At 43.4% G+C, this 17780-nt stretch overlaps 1 protein-coding gene across 1 annotated transcript in view; it reads right to left on the bottom strand.

Moving 5' to 3' along the window:
- The window catches only part of prkar1b (protein kinase, cAMP-dependent, regulatory, type I, beta), a 219763-nt gene that overhangs the window by 74327 nt on the left and 127656 nt on the right, over window positions 1-17780 (bottom strand). The window contains exon 6 of the mRNA XM_041207055.1: window positions 3286-3332. Within this exon, the coding sequence (XP_041062989.1) occupies window positions 3286-3332 (47 nt within the window). The remainder of the gene's footprint in view (window positions 1-3285; window positions 3333-17780) is intronic.

Raw genomic sequence — 17780 nt, 5'->3', positions numbered from 1 at the left:
ATGTACCACTTAACTGTCATAACTTATATTTTTGTTTAAAGTTTCCCACTGGCATTTTTAAATAACTCAGCTTTACCAACTGCTGGGTCATAACAAGGACACAGGGAGGCTGCAAAGAAATAGACAGATTAAGTGAATAGGCAACAAGATGGCAGATGGATTATAATTTAGGGAAGTATGAAGTTATTTACTTTGGTTGAAAGAATAGAACAGCTGAATTTTTTTTTAAAGCACAGCAAGAAATTGGGAAGGCAAATGGCATGTTGGTCTTTATTGCAAGGGAACTGGAGTACAGATATAAAGAAGTCATGCTCAAATTTTACAGGGTTTTAGTGGGACCACATCTGGAGTACTGTGTGCAGTTTTGGTCTCCACATTTAAGAAAAGATATACTTGCATTGGAGGCAGTATAGCGATAGTTCACTAAATTGGTCCCTGGGAAGAAGAGGTTGTGAGTGATGAGAGGCTGTGCAAATTGAGTCTATTTTCGCTGGAGTTTAGAAGAATAAGAGGCGAGTTTGATCAGGCTGATGCTGAGAAATTGTTTCTGCTGGTTGGGGAAATCTAAAACACAGTCTTAGGATAAGGGGCTGATCATTTAGAACTAAGGTGAGGGGAAATTACTTCACTTAAAGGGTTGTGAATCTTTGGAATTCTCTGCCCCAGGGGGTTGTACATGCTTCATCACTGAATACACTTAAGACTGGGATAAATAGGTGTTTGGTCTCAAGGAATCAAGGGATATGGGGAATGGTCAGGTGAAGGGTTGAAGCCCAAGATCAGCCATGATTGTATTGAATGGCGGAGCAGGCTCGAAGGGTCATATACTCCTGTGCCTACTTCTTGTGTTATTTTTCTGAGGCTAGACCCAAGGCACATTTTTGTGGCAGAGAAGAGGAAGTTTTACTCTGAATTTAACTTGTGCTGTAGCTGAGATAGAGGCTGCTGATAAAATTATCCAAAAAAGTGAAATGTTACATTTAACAGGACAAATCTACTCCATTGAAATAAACAGAAAATCTTTTTTTAAGCCTCAAAAATAGAGGTGATCTAACTTAGTGTGAATTTTAGAAGAGCTAATCATTTTGAGTATCATCAAATTTGTAGAGTCACCTGACTTTGAAATACGATTGACTTACATTTCATAGACATTTAAAACAATTGCAGAAATAAATGAGATTTAAACATTTCCCAAGAGCAAGTTATTTTGTTTATTTATTCAGCATGAATGTCAAATGCGCTATTCAGTGATGCTGTTTTTGTAGTTCATTCTCCAATGAACAAAGAGGTCAAGATGTAAAATTTCTGATCAAGCAGTACAATACATGCACAGAAGATCAATGAATATCAAATCTGGACCTGGCAGCTAAAGATTTACTTTTAACTTTCAACTCTTTGCAAGGGAGGACCTTGTAGAGTTGTAATTTTATACATTTTTAACTAAAAGCAATTCCAATTCAGATCCATTCAAGACAAATCTCAAAATACTTTTATTCAATTTATATAGCACATTTACAAGCCAGCTCTGTAATTAAAGATATCCCACCACCTAATCAATGCATTTTAATTCAAAGCAATTAAAAATTCAGCACTTGAATAAAATGGAAACAACTGCATAAGTACAAGGCAGTCTCCTGGCATAACTTCTACAAGAGACCAGGGCACCCTCCAGAGAAGTGCACCAATAGCCATTTCTTTTAAGGTTCCGCAAGTCCACTGCTGAAATTACAACAGGAGGCTAAGAGAGTCCCCACAAAATTTCATGGCCAAGGTATTAAACTTGTTTACAGTATAATCAAATCAAGGAAGAATTGGTTACATTGCTGGATTAAATACAGAAGCCTTGGTGAGTTTTTGCAATGCATCTTATAAATAATACACAATGCAGCCATGGTGTGCCATGGTGGACAGAATGGATGGGCATGAAAAATGAAAAGGATCATGTGGTCTTAACTGGCAACAAATTGAAGTTATTGCAATAATGTTCAGTGGAAGTCAGTAAAGAGCATCAGATGTTGGGACATATCAAAACATCAATACGAATTGCAATACTGAGGTAATCCTGCCACTTTGTATATCATTAGTGCAACTGCAATTATAATACTGTGTAAAGTTCTGGTCACCACAGTACAAAAATAATATTGCAGTTATTGCAATGACACAGGAGAGAGCAACTAGGATGGCCGGTGGATGGAGGGATTGGATTATGAGGAGCGATTATGTAAATTGGGCGTGTTCTCACTAGAAGAGACGGTTGAGAGGGAATATAATTGCTCTTTTCAAGGTTCAAAAAGGACAAGATAATGTAGAACATGAAAAGTCATTTCACCTAGTCCAGAACAGTAGAAGCAGAGGACACCACATTTGTTTGAAGGGGGGTAAATTCAAAACAAAATCTGCAAAAGAATTATTTCAGTAAATGAGTGGTCAGTCTATGCAACAGGGTCTCCAGGGAAATAGTAAAAGTAGATAATACTGATTCATATAAATTAGAGATTTTCAAAGAAAATATTTAATATATAATTTGAACTATGACAAGTATAGTATGCTTGAGAGGAACTTGGATCTCGAACCTATGGTTCCCAAAGCTCTCCGCCACTGGGGTTTTCCTTTCCTCATGCCTGGGTCTGTTGTAGACTAATCGCTGAGACTGATTGTTGTGATTCATCAACAGTTCCATCATTGTAATATCATGCAATTACCAGGAAGGTAGGTGGTAAATTAGGTGGACAGTGGTCTTTTTTGTCTAATAATTGCAGAATTATATAAAAATTCTTTACTAAAGTTACTGTGTAGTAAGTGTACAAAGCACTTGAACATTACACTAACTATTGAAGATTATAGTAATTAGCTGTAGAATAAATAAGATTGACTTACAATTCTATGACTTTATTATAAAGCATACATACAAGAAGACCAGCCCCATCTCATGCTAGCTGACCTCATTTCAAACAATTCAATAAGCAAATAAAGCACCTGGAACAAATGGCCTCAGGGACTATGTTGTGGCTCCAGCAGACACTGAAGTGAGCTACAGCAAGTGATTAGATGTTAAATTGTTTCCTTGCACTGAATCATGAGCCCATCAATGGATTATCCTGACCCAACAGGTGCAGCTTGTGTAGTGAAGGTCAGCTCTGTGGTGGTCCATATTGCCTTCAGGCATTCACCAATGGCATAAAGTGCCAATGCATTTATATACATATATATTCATCAACATCTCTTTTCCTTACCTTAAAATACACAATAAAACTAAGAGTATTTAAAAGCATTTTGAATACTTACATCAACTTCACCCTGGTCGATTACATAGAAGTTGTCACCCTCATCACCTGAGAACAACACACAACATTTTTACTTCAAAATAAATTTAGATACAAAAGTTTAAATCAACAATTTCCTCATAACACACTGAACTTTAGGATGTGTTAGTTGTTCTGTCAAAAGACTACATGTATTAACAAGCTAAAGAATTTCTTGACAGGCATTAAAGATATCTTAAGACGACTTCTTTATCTGAAGCAAAAATTCTCTTTTCTCAAGTTTCAGAGATGTTATTTTCTTGACATGAAAACCAAAGAGTCTGAAAAGGCTTAGCAAACCCCTACTCAAGTTCAGTCTCTGTGAGCTTTCAAAGGCAGAACTCTATAGTTGTCAGATTTATTAAGACTTTAGATGTCCAGTTTAATCCACCCTCCACTTAGCCTCATCTTTAATAGTCAATCTTCAAGTGTCATTACTTTGTTTAGTGGCTAAGTCACAAGGCCACTTTTCCTTTTCAGTTATCCTCAGACTAAAGGCTCATGACATCTATTTAACCTTGCATCCCAAAATTTTAAATGAGTCTAGATTTCCATCACTTAACATCCAAGACTTTGGGCTATTTTTGTTAGCAGAAAATTTGGCTCGTGTATACAAAAGAAAACATTATGGGCAGGATTTTGCCCTTGGTGTGAGGGACCGGCGGATGCGGGCGGTCGGGAAGCTGATCGCTGACTGTGATCAACAGCGCACCGTGATTTCAAGCTGGCGGGCCATAAGGCCTGCCTAGTGTGGAATATGAGCGGCAGTGCTGAGCACTGCCTGTGCTGGCAGAGTCACATGAGCAGTGACATGTTTTTAAATTTTTAAAAAATTTTTATTTTATTTGTAGTTGCTTTTGGAAACCTCATCCCACCTGCAGATGAGGTTTCCAAAAAATGCAAAGGCTGCTTAGCCTTTTCGCCTGCCCGCCAACTGTTAGGTCGAACGGGCAGTGAAAAATTAACGTCAATTGATAACTTAATGGCCTTAATAGGCCTTTTAATTATCGGAAGGCACGCTGCTGGCTCCGGAGAGTTTGCCGACCAAACTATTGAGCGACTGAGCATTGATGTCAGCACACTCGGCTGATGTCATTGCACGTCATTTCATGCTCAGTTGGGTGGGACATGCTCCCAATCGCCGAGCTAAAAATTCTGGCCTATAATCTATCAATTTGCTTAAATTAGTGGAAATAAATACACTTCCTTATTATCTTAAATTGCTTCCACAAAGAGGTTGACAAAGTATGTTGAAAGTGGTAGAATGTTGAAAAATTACAGTTTACTTTTTCATCAATGTTGTTCTAGTTTACAACCTGTTAAAACACGAAGTGCTACACTGTTGTGCCAGCAAAAGTGTTTATGAATTGTACACAATCTCTCTCAGGGGCAACAAATTGTGGTATTTATTTAGTAGCCTTTGTAGGTCACTCATGTGTTACAATATGATTCACAAAGCAGTGTAATCTAATGTGCACACATAAATTAGGAAGATCAGACCGAGGAATGAGCTTTTCACAATGAGCTGCCAAGTTCAAAACATTGGGAAAGTATACTGATGGCTGTTGGATGAATAGAAATGTCCTTTTCCTTCTGGGTGATAGTGTACGTGGGGGCTTGGGGGGTGCTGAAAAAGCCTTGGCGAATTACTGTAGTGCATTTGCATAATTGTAATGATATACATTGTAGCCATACTGCAGTGACAGAGGGAGTGAACATTTAAGGAAGTGGATAGGGCACCAATCAAGCAGGTTGTTTTTGTCCTGGATTGCATCGAGCTTCTCAAGTGTTATTGGAGCTTCACTCATCCAGACAAGTGGAAAGTATTCCATCACATCTCTGACTTGTACCTTGTAGATGGCGAAAGGAATTTGGTAAGTCAAGAGGTGAGTTGCTCGCTGCAGAATACCCAACCTCTGACCTGCCCTTATAGCCACAGTATTTATGTGGCTGATCCAGTTAAGTTTCTGGTCAATGGTGACGCCTGGATACTGAAAGTGGGGGATTCAACAATGATAATGTCATTGAACATCAAGGGAAGGCGGTTGACACTTTCTTGTTGGAAAGATGGTCACTGCCTGGCACACTTGCATGGAATGAATGTTACCACTTACTAACCCAAGCCTGAATGCTGTCCAGGTCTTGTTGCATGCAGGCACAGATTGCTTCTGAGGAGTTGCAAATGCAACTAATATTGTGCAAACATCCCTCTTTTGATCCTTGGAGGGAAAGTAATTGCTGAAGATGACTGGGCCTTGGACAATGTCTTAAGGAATTACTGCAGTGGTGTTCTGGGGCTGAGATGATTGATTAGCCACCAACCACCACATCCACCTTCCTCTGCTAGTTATACCAGCCAATGGGAACTCTTCCACGTTTATTATCATTGATTTCAATTTTATTAGGGTTCTTTGATGCCACGCTTGGTCAAATACTGCATTGATATCAAGGGCAGTCACTTTCGCCTCACCTCTGAAATTCAGTTCATTTGTCTGTTATGATCCCAGCTGATGCTGCCACTGGACAAGCCTGATCCCAGGGTGGAACCCAGCTTGATTGATCATAACTTTTTTAATTGCTTGTTTAGATATGTGGAAAGTAGCTACCGAACAGAGTCACAGAAGTTAGCCGATGAACTTATAACAAAAGAATAAAACATGTATTAAACAAAATGAACTATGTTACAATACTGTTTCACCCACAACTATATCTTTATAGTTATACACAGATTTGTAAAGATAACACAAGTTACAAAAGCTCTTATACTTTCTGAAACAAAAACAGAAAATGTTGGAAAAACTCAGCAGGTCAATTAGCATCTGTGGAGAGAAAAAAAAGAATTAACGTTTCGAGTCCGTATGACTTCTTCAGAGCTAAAGAGGAGTAAAATGTGATGAAATTTATACTGTTTGTGGGGGTGGGTGTGTGTGTGTGGAGCGGGTGAAGCTGGCTAGAAGGCCAGGGATAGGTGGAGGCAAAGGAGAGATTGCCAAAGATGTTATGGACAAAGGGAGTGTTAATGATAGTGGTGCTGGCTAAAGGAGGTGCTGTTGGTGGCATTAAGGCCAGAAAGCAGAATGTGATAATAGCAGGACAATGGTAAGCACTTTGGAAAGAACAACATGAACAAGTGACAGATGGCCATTGTGGTGGGGAAAAAAGATTGAAAATAGAATAAAAGGTGGGGATAAAACAATGAATGAAACTAAATAAAAATAAGTGGATAAAAATGAAAAAATAGAAATGAAAAAATGAAAATGAATATTTAAAAAAAGGGGGTGAGGATGGAGGAGAGAGTTCATGGTCTGAAGTTGTTGAACTCAATGTTAAGTCTGGAAGGCTGTAAAGTGCCTAGTTGGAAGATGAGGTGCTGTTCGTCCAGTTTGCGTTGGGCATCACTGGAACATTGCAGCAGGCCAAGGACGGACATGTGGGCATGAGAGCAGGATGGGGTGTTGAAATGGCAAGCGACAGGAAGGTCTGGCTCATGCTTGCGGACAGGCTGAAGGTGTTCCACAAAGCGGTCACCCAGTCTGTGTTTGGTCTCTCCAATGTAGAGGAGACCGCATTGGGAGCAGCGAATGCAGTAGACCAAATTGAAGGAGGTGCAAGTGCTTCACCTGAAAGGAGTGTTTGTCTTATACTTTAATGTTCACAGTAAGTATGCAGTCCATGTAAACTAATTGGCACCCTGTGGTCAGGCACACCACATTCTGAAACTAAGTGACAGATGCCACCACAGCCAGATGCTATGGAACTCTCCTCAACTCCACGCCCCCAAACGCTTGTTATACTGTGAGCCAACCAGTCTCACTGAACTCCATCCGTTTCAAAGGGTTTCCAATCTCTAAGAACTCACCTTGGAATCTTCTCCCAAACTGACACTTTCTCTCAGATGCCTTCTGCAAGGCTTCACCTCTAAGGTTTCAAACACTCCTCCTGATGTTCCTCTCCTCTGGGTCACCACATGCATTCAAGCTTCCTTTCACACACTCTCTCGCACCGACTCAGCCATCAACAGTACACCACTGCTTCACTTGCCCGTAGCAAAGAGTTACAGGCCTTCAGCCGTCTCTTTGGACTTTCTGGCTTCTCAAGTCTTTATATCTCTTTAAGCTTGAAGCTTTAACCTTGAAGTTTGGACTCTTTCTCTGCCCTTCACTTAAAAGGACCTTTTCCAAGTTCCTGTCTTTCCTTTGAATAGGAGGTCTGCTTGGGACTTTCTCATTCCATACCCTCCTGGATTTTGGGGTCTTTTCTTAGGCCTGAGACTGACTATCTGCCCGTTTACTCCAGTCTGTCCTAACAGCTACTTTCAAAACCAACTAAACTCAAACAGCTTCCAAATCAAACTGTTGTTTCTAGTTCCTTGTGTGTCTGTGGGAGGGACCTGCCTCTCTGGGCCCCTGTTTCTGGGCAATAGCCCAGTTTCTCTACTCTTGTTTGTTTAACTTAGCTGCAACAGTTGTAAAACCCCCATTAGAAATGCAGGCTTTTAAAGTTAAACCAAAGCTTAATTTGACCTTTCTTAATATTCAAATACTGAAATACAAATCAAACTTAAACTTTAAAGCTAAAACTCATTCCTAACACCCACAAATACAAATATAACTTACTTAAACTATTTCTATTTTCTAACATGTCCAAGGCTATAATGCAGTCTGGAGCTTATAGGCCCTGATAGAATTCAAACTGAGCATTGGTGAGCAGGTTATTGTTAAACAATTATCTTTTGATTGCACTATCAACAACCCATGATTATTGAAGGCAGGCTGATGGCATAGTAATTGTCTGGATTGTATTTACCCTGCTTTGCGTGGACCTGGGTAATTTTCTACTTTGTCAGGTAGATACCAGTGTTGTAACTGTATTTAAATGGCTTGGTTAAAGGCTCAAAAATAAAAACAAAAAACTGCGGATGCTGGAAATCCAAAACAAAAACAGAATTACCTGGAAAAACTCAGCAGGTCTGGCAGCATCGGTGGAGAAGAAAAGAGTTGACATTTCGAGTCCTCATGACCCTTCTCATGAGGACTCGAAACGTCAACGCTTTTCTTCTTCGTCGATGCTGCCAGACCTGCTGAGTTTTTCCAGGTAATTCTGTTTTTGTTTTTGTTAGAGGCTCGACTGATTCTGGACTTTCAGCACTACAATAAGGATGAATCGAATTGGCTGAAGACTGGCTTCTGTAAAGGCAGCCTCAGGAGAATGCCAAGATGGATCATTCACTCAGTACCTCTGGCTGAAAATAGTTGCAAATGTTTCAGCCTTGCCTTTTTCCCCTCACCTGCAGGGCTGCACCAGCATTGAGGGTGGGAATGTTTACACAGCCTGCTCCTCATGTTCGCTGTTTAACTGTCCACTATCATTCATGACGTGACAGAATTGCAGAGCTTTGATCCGATCTGTTGGTTGTACGATTGCTTAGCCTATAGCATGCTGCTTCTACTGCTTAGCATGCATGTAGTCCTGTGTTGTGCTTTCAACAGCTTTAATTTTAGGTACTGCTTCTTGGGCATGCTTCTCTACAGCCAGGCCATGAGGTTATGGATTGTGGTGGAATGCAGTTCTGTTGCTGTTGATGGCCCACAGTGCTCTTAGATGCCCAGTTCTGAAACTATTTATTTAGTACAGTGGTAGTTCCACAAAACACAATGGAGGATGCCCTCAGTTTGAAGGTGGGGCTTGATCACTCCTACTAATACCATCACGTATATCTGTGAAAGGTAGGTTGGTGAGGATAAGGTCAAGTTGGGTTTTCCCTCACATTGGTTCTCACTACCTGCAGCTAACTTCTGGGCCAGAATTTTACCATTGGTGTGCGGGCGTGCACCTGACACGCCATAACGTAAAACGATGCGCGATGACTTTGGACGTTACTGCACACCGTTGCGATATTTCACTAGGTGGGCACGCGATGGAAATGGAGGTATGCCCGCCATTAATAAACAGGCCAGTTAAGGCCCTTGAGGCACCAACTGTCTGTGATTTTACATGGCCAGTGCGATTTTCAGGGCATCACATGGGTGCAATGGGCAGGCGGGTAGGCCACATTTTCAAAAACCTCATCCACGGGCAGGATAAGAGGGGTGAGTGGGCTTGCTAATGCGAGTTGTTTGTACGTTAGCTTATAAGTTGCTGCTGCTTGCTTGTGTTTGCAAGACAACTTCATTTCGCTTCAGAGCTGCTTTGACAGAAATATGAGGCTTCAGCTCAGGACTCCAGAGGAGTCATACCACTTGGGACCTTCCAGATGTCAGACAGCCTTCCCTTATCCTAGGAATGGGGATTGTGGTCTCCACTGGAGGCACCTCCTCTGAAAAGGAAGAGGCGGCCAGAAGGGGGAGGAGGCCAGGTGTCCTCTTTTGGCCACCAGGGGAGTGACCTGTGGGAGGAGAGGTGCAGGCACAAGGTGCGCAGGGCCAACAGGAAATGCAAGGCAGAAGGGTCTGCAGAAGATGCCACTATCCTGCTGCCACGGTTTACAGGCAGCGATGCAGCTACCTCTGTCTGAGGTGCAATGCCGTAGGAGGCTACTCTCAAGGGAGACAGTGACCTCCACCTGTCAGATGATTGGCCCTGAGATCAGCTGCGATTCTATGGGTGGATACCCTATGCCAGTGGCTCTGAAGGTCACAGTGGCCCTCAACTTCTATGCCTCCGGCTCTTTCCAGGGGTCAGTGGGTGATCTTTGTGGAGTCTCTCAATCAGCTGTCCACACTGGTCAAGCTGGTGACAGACGCTCTGTTCAGGCGTGCACTGACTTTCATTCACTACCGTATGGATGACGCCAGCCAGGCAGAGCGAGCCAGAGGCTTTGCAGCGATTGCTGGGTTCCCCCTGCATCCAGGGTGCAACCGACTGCACATGTGGCCATCAAGGCGCCAGTGGGTGAGCCCGGTGCCTTCGTCAACTGGAAGGGGCTCCACTCCATGAACGTGCAGATAGTGTGTGATCACAGGATGGAGATTCTGCAAGTCTGTGCAAGGTACCCAGGCAGCTCCCATGACGCTTACACCCTGGGACCCTCCCAGGTGCTGTGGCTCTTCAGTGCTCCAGCCTGGTTGGATGGATAGCTGCTGGGTGACAAGGGCTATCCCCTCAATGTCTCATGATGCCTCTCCGCAATCCAAGAACAGAGGCCGAGCAGCAGTACAATAGGAGCCATGCCTCCACAAGGGTGGTGGTAGGGAGAGCCTTAGGTCTTCTCAAGATGTGCTTCCGATGCCTGGGCCATTCAGGGGGCGCACTGCAATAGCCCCCAGCTCCTGTGTCATTGATAGCGGTTGCATGCTGCGCTCTCCACAATCTGGCGCCGGAAAGGGAGTACACAGTGGAGGAAGATGACGTTGACGCAGCAGCTCTGGCAACTGACGATGAGTCCAGTAGTAAGTCTGAGGACAAGCACGTTCAGGAGAACGCTGAGGGGATAGGCACTGACCTGGGCAACCTCCAGGGAGGCAGGGACACCCGAGAGGCTTGAATCCAATGCTCCTTCAGCTAGCCTACCAAATAAGAATCACCACCACGTGCAAGGGCTGCAAGCTCCATACTCGATACCTGACAGGAACATTTGCTTGGTGAACAACATGCAACATGTACCATTTCAATAAAGGTCAATGAGAAACAAGTCATTCATAACATCATGGGTTACCCTGCCCCTGCCGAACTAATGAAGCACCTGGAGGATTGTTGAACAGAAACACATTTAATGCTGTGGTGCCTGGCATACATAATACAAATTAAATTGAAAGATGTTATCCATCACACCAAATAATATTCAACGTAAAACCGGGGGAAAAAATATCACCAGTAATAAGCCCATGTTATGCTTAAGGGGCTTTAAGTTTTCACTTGCGGGTGCTACGTCTAGGTGCATCCCCCTTGATGGCACTGGCATTGGAGACAGCCTGCTCACTCTGTTAGCCTTGATAACCTTGGCGGTCGTCCTCTGGCCCATGGAGCCTGTGCTGGTTCTGCCTGGGAGGGAGTGGCCAGTGCCACGACTGGCATCTCCTCAGTCACTGCAGCCTCATCGGATGCCACGGTCACTGGCAGAGGGGTGGAGCTGCTGCTGTCATCTGGAGCACCCCGAAAGGAGCCCACAGATGACGGGCAGTTCGTGCCCTGCCAGGTCGCTTTGGACCTCCCTGCTCACCACGGATGGATGGGCACTTAGCTGAGATACTGGGTGCCCCATCCATCTCCCACACTGACAGTGACCACCTGAGGTTATTGCCGGTCTGAGGGCTCGCAGGTCCGATCACACCCCCAGGAACCCCTGATTCAGCTCCTGGAGAAGCATCTCCATAAGAGTTGCCACTTTCTCTCCATGCAGGGGGCAGTGCGCTCAGCCATGAAGGTCACTGCATTGGTCATGCTCCACAAGGACTCCTCCGCAATGGAGACTGTGGCATGCATTCCCTCATGTATCTCCGCCAGATCCTCCCGCACACCCTGCTGTATTTCCAGCATCTGCTGCCTTAGGGACGACTCCAGAGGCACATCATCAGCCACCAACTGAGCATGTTCCTGGTCCCCAGCAGTCCTCCGGCTGCCGGCGCCCTGGGCACTCTGTCTCCACCTGTACCTCAAGTGAGTGTGAAGTGCCCTCACCGCTGTGCACCAAGATCTAATACCCACTGAGGTGCTGGTATCTGCGCTGGTACCTGCTTGGTTGAGAGGGTGTGATGCAGGTGCGTTTCGATGATTGCTGTCCTCTGGGGTCAGCAGTCGGCCTTCAGGCTCCTCACCCTGATGGGCTGCTGGTGAGCCTGAAAGGAAGGACAAGGACATGAACTAACTGAAGTCATTACACTGTTACTGTGCATGCCTGGCACGTGGACCAGGGTGCCCTCATCTTTCCATTATCAATGAGGATTCCATGTTCGAGGCTCACATCAATATAGAGGCAACAGTGGAATGGTTGCTCTCACAGACATTCTAACCTCAGTGCACTGCACTCTTACCTCCCTGTGGCACCCCAACTGCACCGCGGCCGGTTGTCCTAGGCGCATGGCACCTCTCCGGCTCCAGAACCTCCTGCTCATATCTACTTAGGATTAGAAGGCAGAGCGGTCATCCGTCAGTCTGCAACCCCTCTGCATTGTTATGGGATTTCTTCTCCTGAAAGGACAGAGGAGCACTGATTAGTCCACCCTGTACCTGCATTGCCATTGCAGCCTGGCTAACCCCACCTGAGGAATACCTCGCAGGGCTCAGCCGATTCGTGACCCTGGAGCCGCAAGGCACTCATTCCAAGCAGCCAGGGCTCACCCCCTTGCTCAAATGCTGCCTCAGACATTTGCCACTCACAATCTAAGAACTCTGGGGGGTGGGGGCCACTCCTAACTGCTGTGCTAAGTGACCCATGCCAACACAGTACTCACCCTTCCTGATTGCAGGAGGTCACTGAACCACTTATGGCACTGCACCCATGTGTGCCTTACCACATCATGGGAGCTCAGCCTAGATGCCACCTTCTCCCAGGCATTTTTAGTGATGTCGGGGGGGTCCTCCTCCTCCTTCTGTCCCTGGGCGCAAGGATCTCTCTATGTGCAAGACACACATCATAAAAACACAGGGCTGCCTGCATTATTCAGCACCTACGAGCTCCATGACAAGGTGCATCTGCTTCACTGGCAGCTCTCACATGGCTGCCACGGCCACTTTTGATTCGGCCACTGGGTCACCATTGGACCTGCCAGGCACTGAGCTCCCACCCCTTCTCCCTGTTGCTGCTGTCACATTTTACTGGGCAGGCTTTAATTGGCCCATCTGCATAAAATGGCAGTGTGGAGCCAATCGCAGGCAGCCCATCGAGCCCACACGCCAACCGTAAACTTCTGGCCCTGGTATTTGTCAGGACTTGGCCAGCTCGTTCAAGGCACTTTTGGTGATGGACATTGAAAACTCCCACCCAGATTACATTCAGCGCCTTTTCCAAGTGGTGTTCAGCATGGAGTACAGATTATCAACTTGGAGTGGGAGGTTCCAATGTTTGACCTGATACCACAAGACTTCAGAAGGTCCAGAGTCGAAGTTGAGGACCGCTGAGGCCACTCCCACCTTTTTACCACTGTGCTGCCACTTCTGGTGGGTCTGTCTGTCCTGTTGGTGGGACAAGACATACTCAAGGATGGTGATGGAAGAGTCTGGGACGTTTGCCGTAAGGTATGATTCTGAGTGTTTGACTATGTTAGGTTGTTGCTTGATAAGTTTATTTGACAGCACTCCCAATTTTGGCACAAATATACAGTGAAGAGGACTTTGCAGGGTCGACTCAGCTGGCTGTGCCTTTGTCGTGTCTGAACAAAATGCTTTTAATGACAATCCAGCAGTTCCACAGTCACCATTGACAATACTAGCTTTTTAATCCAGATTTGTTTAATTAGCAATTTAAATTCCCCAAACTCAGAATCACAGAATTTTAACAGCATAGGAGGAGGCCATTCAGCCTGTCATGTCTGCGCCGACTCTCCAAATGAACATTATGACCCAGTGCCATCGCCTTTCCTTTTCCCCATACCCCTGCACATTGTTTCTATTCAAATAATCATCTAATGCCCTCTTGAATGCCTCAATTGAACCTGCCTCCACTACACTTCCAGGCAGTGCATTCCAGACCCAAGCCACTCACTGTGTGAAAAAGTTTTTTCTCACGTCACATTTGCTTCTTTTGCTTTAAATCTGTGCCCTCTTGTTCTTGATCCTTTTACTGGGGCGAACAGCTTCTCCCTGTCTACTCTGTCCAGCCCCCTCATGATTTTAAACATCTCTATCAAATCTCCTCTTAGCCACCTTCTCTCCAAAGAGAACAGTCCCAACCTCTCCAATCTATCTTCATAACTGAAGTTTCTCATCCCTGGAACCGTTCTTCTAAACCTTTTCTACACTCTTTCCAATGTGCTCACATCCTTCCTATATGTGGCACCCAGAACTGTACACAACACTACAGCTGAGGTCTAACAAGTATCTTATTTAAATTCAGCATAACCTCCTTACTCTTGCACTCTATGCCCCTATTAATAAAGCCCAGGATACTATATGCTTTATTAACTGCTCTCTCCACCTGTCCTGCCTGTTTCAATGATCTATGCACATATACACCCAGGTCTTTCTGCTCCTGCACTCCCTTCATAATTTCACTCCTTATTTTATATTGTCTATGTTCTTCCTACCAAAATGCATCACCTCACACTTCTCCACATTGAACTTCATCTGCCACCTGTCTGCCCACTCCACCAACTTGTCTGTCCTTTTGAAGTTCTACACTGTCCCCCTCACAGTTTACAACACTCCCAAGCTTCATATCATCCGCAAACTTTGAAATTGTCCCATGCATACCAAGATCTAGATCATGACTATGTATCAGGAAAAGCAAGGGTCCCAATACTGACCCCTGGGGAACTCCATGAAAAACCTTCCTCCAGCCCAAAAAAATTCTATTGACCATTATTCTCTGCTTCCTATTTTTCAGCCAATTTTGTATCCACATTGCTACTGTCCCTTTTATTCCATGAGCATTTCATAGTGTGCTTTAAACTCATATTTCCAAAACATTAATCCAGACCGCTGGATTACTAGTCCGGTAACATACCCACTATGTTACCCTGCCAGCTTTCATTTATTAACCCACAAGCACCAATTAATTTTGTTCGAATTAATGTCAAGTTTCCCCACCGCCAATGTCAGGGTGACTGGCCTGTAGTTATTGAGTTTATCCCTCTCCTCTTTTTGAACAGAAGTGTAACATTTGCAATCCTTTATTTTTCTGACATCATTCAGATATCTAAGGAAGATTGAAGGCTGTGGTCAGAGCTTCTGCAATTTCCATCTCACTTACCTTAGCAATCTAGGATGCAGCCCACTGTTAACTTTTCTACTTTGAGCCTTGCCAATCTTTTTTGTACTGTACCTCCTCTTTTATCCTATCCAACTTCTTCCTCCTTTACTGTGACATCTGCAATTTCCTCTTTAGTGACAACAGATGCAAAGTATTCATTTAGTCCCTCAGCGGCACCCTCTGCCTTCACAAGACCATCTCCTTTGTGGTCCTTAATTGGCCCTCCCCTTCTTTTGATTACCTATTTACAATTTATATGTTTATAAAAAGATTTTTTAAGTTCCCTTTTATGTTCCTTGCTAATTTAATCTCATACTGTCTTTGTTCCTTTTATTTCCTTTGTTCCTTTTATGTTTTTATATTCAGCTTGTTTCTAACAAATTATGAACTCAACATCTATCATAAGCATCCTTTTTCTCTTTCATTTTAATTTCTATACCTTTAGCCAAGCCGTGAGTTCTAGCTTTGGATACCCTTCCTTGCCCTGTCAAGAGAATGTATTTAATATGACCCAAATTATCTCCTCTTCGAATGCCTCTCAAGCAGGCTGTAAGTGATAATGGTAGGATACTAATTTCCTATATCTTGGGATATATCTATTTTATAGTTTTTTAAAACTTTTTGAAATTTTGCCTTTCAAGCCAAAGTAAGTTTCCTGAAAGAATTAAAGATTTTAAATATGGAAACAAAAGTAAAAGGAAGCCTTTACATGATGCCTTTCATAACTATGGGACTTTAAAGCCTGTGAAGCACTTTTGAAACGTAGTCACTACAGTAATGTAGAAAATGTGTCAGTGAATTGACACATAGCCAGGTTCCACAAACAGCAATGTGATAATGACCAGGTAATGTGTCTTTTGATGTTCATTAGCCAAGACACTGGGAATAACTCCACTGTTCATTTTCAAAATAGTGCAATGGGATCTCAGTTTAACTCTCATCTGGAAGGCAGTACTCTTGACAGTTTACCACTGAAGTGTTAGCTTTGATTTTTGTGCTGAAGTGCTGGATTGGGAGCTCGCAACCTTCAAACTCAGAGGCAAGAGTGCCACTACTGAGCCATGGCTGATACATGGACTCAAAGTGGAAGAGATTATCTTATCTGACAATCTTTCAATTCCACACATCTATAGTGCTTCTTGCCCATTCCACCACAAAATTGAAGTGAGTGTTGTTGCTGAGAGGTCAAGAGCAGCCAAAGTCATAGGAGTAACCATGGAGAGAAGTATCTGTTGTGAATTTCCCCTGGAATGCTTAACCACTGAGGTAGAGAGCTAGGAAAGGATGAAAAGGGTTGTTGTTGCACCTTCACAGTCACGGTCTGGAAAATGCATATTGATGAGGCCAGCTGTGATGATAACTACCATCAAATCTGCCAGCATTCCCAATCTTCTTTTGTATAAAAGGTGACCACTTCTGGGAGGTACTAGAAGGCTGAATACACCAGGTGAATCATGCCCCAGCATAAGTCTACATCCTCAGAGGGTAAAAGAAGTAAAAGCAAATAATAAATCTGGAGGTGGGTCCACATTGGTTATATGTTGTATCAGTGTTTATCAGATCATAAGTAGATGTACTAGATGTATAAGACTGCCAACCCTTTTACACTGAATTCCCACTCATCCCTCAGATATTTGCCACATTTCTCGTTAGATCGACTTTAAATTTATGATCAAATTTGCCTTAAACAATAGCATACTAAGGAGAGTATTCTCTTTGGAAGACAAGTCCAAACTACAGTATGTAGTAATTGGTCCCTGTGGTGATCTTATAAAGTTTAGAGCAACTTTTTGATGTATGTTCATTACTAAACGGAGTTAAGCTTTTAATTTGATGGTTATTTAAACTATAGTAATCTTCCACAGTCTCACCAGCAAATGCCTTTCAGGATCAGAATCAACCAACTGGAAATGGATTCTACTGTCAGGGATAAATTAACACATTTACACATCTTTGTGTAGCACAGCAACACTCTTCTTAAAGCCACAGTTATTACCCTGTATTACACTTGTTGTCCAGCAGACATATCCATTTCTGGTATCAGTGCAGCGCCCTCTTGCACCAAATGTGCAGTGTAAAAGCGGCAACCACAGACTGTTGCAGCACTAGCAAAATTACCTGGAAGAGGTGGTCTTGTAGGTTAAGGAGTGCCAGTTACAGCGTATTAAATCAGTTGCAGAGAAATTCCATTGGGGAAATATAAGCTTTCAAAGTTAAAAGCAAACTATTAACATTTTAATGTCACCGAGTCACCTATTTTCAATTATTAAAATCACACTTAGAATATTTGAGTCTCTGCCTTTCTCAACTTCATGTTGCAAGCAGGCAATGAAAAAGCCTCGCTTCCAGTACGCACGAATGAAAAAAATGCAGACAATATATTTCCTCCTATTGCCACATAAGAGACATTAATGTGCAGTTATACAATGAGCGATTTGGATTTACATTAGCCTTTTGACTCTGATGGTGGATAATTGAAAGATGGTGGCCCATCTTAACAAATCAAAAAGTCAAATCCAGTCACCTATAGTACTAAACTGAAAGAAGTAATTCCATAGCATGTTCTCATTACCTCCATAAGCTGATTTTTTTGGAGATGAAAATATTGTTGCCAGTAGTTCATATAGTTTAAT

The sequence above is a fragment of the Carcharodon carcharias genome, chromosome 15 (assembly GCF_017639515.1).
Source record: "Carcharodon carcharias isolate sCarCar2 chromosome 15, sCarCar2.pri, whole genome shotgun sequence".
NCBI classification, from domain to species: Eukaryota; Metazoa; Chordata; class Chondrichthyes; order Lamniformes; family Lamnidae; genus Carcharodon; species Carcharodon carcharias.
The sequence above is the reverse complement of the archived record's forward strand: the minus strand, read 5'-3'. Positions and strand labels throughout refer to the sequence as shown.